Raw genomic sequence first — 4,148 nt, forward strand, 5'->3', positions numbered from 1 at the left:
AAATCACAAAGGGGTAAAACCTTGTACTAGTAACAGATCTGATCTTGAATAACTAAATATGAACACTGGTCTTACTGAGATATTAGGAATCTGTTCATGCGATGATTCTCCATAGGCCTCTTGGTATTGATCTGTCATCTGCATAGATGATAAAGCAAATCACAAAAGGGTAAAACCTTGTACTAGTAACAGATCTGATCTTGAATAACTAAATATGAACAATTGTCTTACTGAGATATTAGGAATTTGTTCATGCGATGATTCTCCATAGGCCTCTTGGTATAGATCCGTCATCTGCATACATGATAAAGCAAATCACAAAAGGATAAAACCTTCTACTACTAACAGATCAGATCTTGGATAACTAAATATTAACCCCAGTCTTACCAAGCTTGCAGCAGGAACCCGATCAGTCCTGGACTGTCCATAGGCTTCTTGGCGCAGGTATGTCATCTGATTACGGACAAAATTCATCTCTATCCTTTCTCGAAGATCTTCTAAGGCCTCATAACAGATAGTATTGAGGTAGAGAGAAATTCCTTCAATAGCTTGGTTCTGAAAGTCACTTCTTGGTATAGATCTGGCCTCTGAACCACCGAACGCAAAATGGAGAACTTCCAGCAAAAGTTTTGCAGAAGAAACAATTGCGCGAAAATGGTTGTCACCAAGAGAGTATATGTGCCGAAGGTAACCAACTTGGCCATTCCCTTGTTGGAACCACAACCAAAAGGAAATTATCTCCATGGAAAGGGAAGACTCAACTTGAAGACCAAGGACCAAACGAAAGAACAACACTCGAAGTAGCATATAGGAAGAATTTGAAGCATTATTCAGTGGATCTGGTGCCATGGAAGGTGTGGCAAGCATACAGGAGTGTATAGAAGAGTTGCTAGTTTTGAATCAACAAAGACATACGGGGAAGAAGAAGGTAGTAAGACTAAGGTATGCGGGCTTGCTTATCATTTAAGTAAATCCAGAAGGTTCAAGCGGATGTTGATTGACAAATTAATGCCTCCCAAAGTATGAGTAGAGGATAGGCAGAGGCGACAAAAAAAGCAAACTGTTGATAGTCTATACTCATTAATGGCAGCCCATTATAGCCATACTTGCCAAATAACTGCTGATTTTCTTTTTTTGCATGGGTCACCTTTTTGGTAATCTCTACTGTACAAAATCACCAACTATATCACGAGACATATAAACAATATATGGAAATATTCATTATTTAATGCTATTTAAAGCGCTTCTATGTATATACTTACATATACGTAGAACTGAAAAAAGACGCATGCAGTTTGCACTCTGTGAAAAGCTACCCACTTTATGTTGGCAAATAATATATGATCATTAGTTACCTGATCCCTGAGCTAATGCCTCATCTTTAGACTTTGTTGTTCCATAATTCCTTCTTCTCACAACCATCAATCCCATCTAATCGCCTAGATGTTTTTCACCATCTGCGAAGATGGAGAAGACTAATGGAAACACTCGCTGATTAGCTGCACAATGGCACGGTGTGTGTGTGCATATGTGCTTTAGCTCATGAAGAGTTCAGTGAGAATATCTCGAGAAGTGCCGCTGGTGACCCACGGGAATGGCTAATGGAGCTCCAGGATACCGTTAACTAGTGAAGAGTTTATCACAAGGTGCTCATTATTTTATGGGCGATCTGATCGGCCAGGTGTAAAGCAATCCTCGAATCAAATTTTCAGTTGCATCACAAGGTGCTCATTATTTTATGGGCGATCTGATCGGCCAGGTGTAAAGCAATCCTCGAATCAAGTTTTCAGTTGCCGTGTAATAATTATGGAGTTTGCTAATGGACTTATCGGTGAGCTCAAGTTTCTATCAAAGAGGAACATAGTTTTAAATAGCCGGCTATAGCAAAGCTATAGCCCGCTATAGCCTTTTTAGCAGGGTGCCGCTAAAAGGCCATTTTCATAAATAGCCTGCTTTAGCCCGCTATAGCCCCACTATAGCTGATTTAGAGGCCCATCATTATTTTTCATGGCCCGCTATTTAAAACATTGAAGAAGAATGTAAAGGTAGGTAATTCGCCAGTGAAAACAAAACCGCCCAGCAGGTGGCATCTGCAAACTTAATGTTGATGGAGCAATGACGAATTCATCAAACAGGAGATCAGCTAGTGCAATTTGCAGAGCAGAGGATGACTAGCATCCACACTACCGGAATCGGCCTGTTTGCCGAGTGCATGCTCGTTCGCCGAGTGTCTTTTTTTCAGGCACTCGGCAAGCAAACCCTTTGCCTAGTTCTTGGGAAAATACACTCAGTCAGCTCATGGTTTGCCTAGTGTTACACTTGGCAAACAAAAAACACTGACAAAACAATTCGTTTTTTTATGTTTTCATTATATTTATTTATTTAACTTTGTTTTTTGTATTTTCATTCCATTATTTCTTTCCTTCTCTATATTTTCATTCTTTAAATTATTTCTTATTTTATTCTCTTTTATTGTCTTTTCTTTTTTCCTTTGCATAACATTAAAAAAGTTGGGGAAATTGTATTCAAAAATATTATTTATATCAACAGTCTACGTTTAAATATTATATCCAAGAAAAAAAAGAGGAATTCCAAATATCAGGGTGCCAACAGTCGACCCAAAACATGAAACTTGTCGTTTTTTTTATTTTAAAAAATGCAAGCGAATTCTGAAAACATAAACATGGTGTCATTATATGATCCCTAGAGGTTGTGGTAAAAAAATTTAGAAGGTTCCGTAAATTTTATGATGTACGCTACTTAGAAACTGAAGCATGTTCAAGTAAGAATCATGGTTTTGAGAAGGAACAGGTTAGGTTTGATTGTGAAGTGTCGGTTGCTTCATTGTTTGACCTTGAAACTTTTTCTACCATCAATATATACCATCACATGTTCCATGTCAAAATTCGCCTTTCCTGTTCTCGTTTGCTATATTTAAGTCATTACATGCATTTCTAGTCATTTAATTTGATAGATATAACTCAAATTCAGACTGCAAGTGTGTGAAAAAGTTATAAAAAATTGGTTAAAATTATATTTGTGTTAATGAACTTATGTTTAGGCCTTATCAAAGAAAACGGCAGGAATTCCAAACATCCGGGGAAGCCAACTCGATCTCAAACCTGGATCTTGTTGGTTTTTAATTTCAAATAATGCAAATGAAGTGTGAGAAACATGAAACTTGGCATGGTGTTATTACCTGACACTTGGAGGCTGTGGTAAATATGTTAGAAGGTTTCGCCAAATTTCATATCTTTGAGAAAGAATCGTGGTTCGGGAGAGAATATGTAAAGTTTTTGAAGGTAATGATCATTTCTTTATTGTTTGACCTAGAGTTTTTTTCCTATGCTCAACATACACCATTACATGTTAAATTTGGCCTTTTTTTGGGTTCATTTGCTATATTTAATACATTAAGCGCATCTCTAGGAATTTAATACATTGAGTGCATTTCTAGGCCCTTTTCTTGCTGGTATTTTCCGAAGGGGCCGAACCCCTTGCTTGGCAGAGTATATGCTAGTTTGTTTTGCCGAGTACCTGTTTTTTGACACTCGGCAAAGGCTTCACCGAGTGCGCTATGGAAAGAACTCGGCAAAGAGCACTTTGTTGGCGGGGTGTCTACTGATTGCGGTTTGCCGACTGTAACACTCGGTGTAGACTTTGTCGGGTGTACTTATCACTAGGAAAATCACTCGATTGACAATAGACCGTATCGTTGAGGTGATGGCCTGCCGAGAGGACTAGGTCTTGCACTTGACCTGAACGTACGTGCACCTTCTTCAGGTCCCTTCAGATTATCTATTGGTGGCAGAAGATATAAATAAAGGAAGCAAATGCGTATATAGAGCTAGCCTCTGGGAACACTCTTCACGATGAGCTTTCTTTGAAATTTTTTTGTTTAAATTTGAGAGTAGAAATTCAAATAAGGTGGAAGATAGGCTAGCAAAACTTGCAATCTCTATGTTGTTACCGAAATACTTGGCTCTTGGAGCCACCTGATGATGCATCTTCCTTTCCAATAAAAAGGAAAAAATAGAGGTTAACATTTAACTGACTTCACACAATAACTACCATAGATGAAAATAGGTTTCAAGGACCGAATGTTAATGTTGATATGACCATTATACATACCAACAATACGAATTTGT

General features: G+C 38.1%; 1 protein-coding gene across 2 annotated transcripts in view; it reads right to left on the reverse strand.

Annotated features, from left to right (window-relative positions):
- LOC123188981 (uncharacterized) overlaps nucleotides 1-1,050 on the reverse strand; it is a 7,090-nt gene extending 6,040 nt beyond the window's left edge. Inside the window, exons 1-3 of one of the 2 annotated variants that reach the window (XM_044601293.1) lie at nucleotides 388-1,050; nucleotides 232-294; nucleotides 76-138 (exon numbers count right to left, since the gene is read on the reverse strand). In XM_044601293.1, the coding sequence (XP_044457228.1) occupies nucleotides 76-138; nucleotides 232-294; nucleotides 388-867 (606 nt within the window). In that variant the 5' untranslated portion in view covers nucleotides 868-1,050. The remainder of the gene's footprint in view (nucleotides 1-75; nucleotides 139-231; nucleotides 295-387) is intronic. The other variant, XM_044601300.1, reaches the window with a different exon arrangement.
- Between the last annotated feature and the right edge of the window lie 3,098 nt (nucleotides 1,051-4,148).

Source organism: Triticum aestivum, chromosome 1A (genome assembly GCF_018294505.1).
Source record: "Triticum aestivum cultivar Chinese Spring chromosome 1A, IWGSC CS RefSeq v2.1, whole genome shotgun sequence".
NCBI classification, from domain to species: domain Eukaryota; kingdom Viridiplantae; phylum Streptophyta; class Magnoliopsida; order Poales; family Poaceae; genus Triticum; species Triticum aestivum.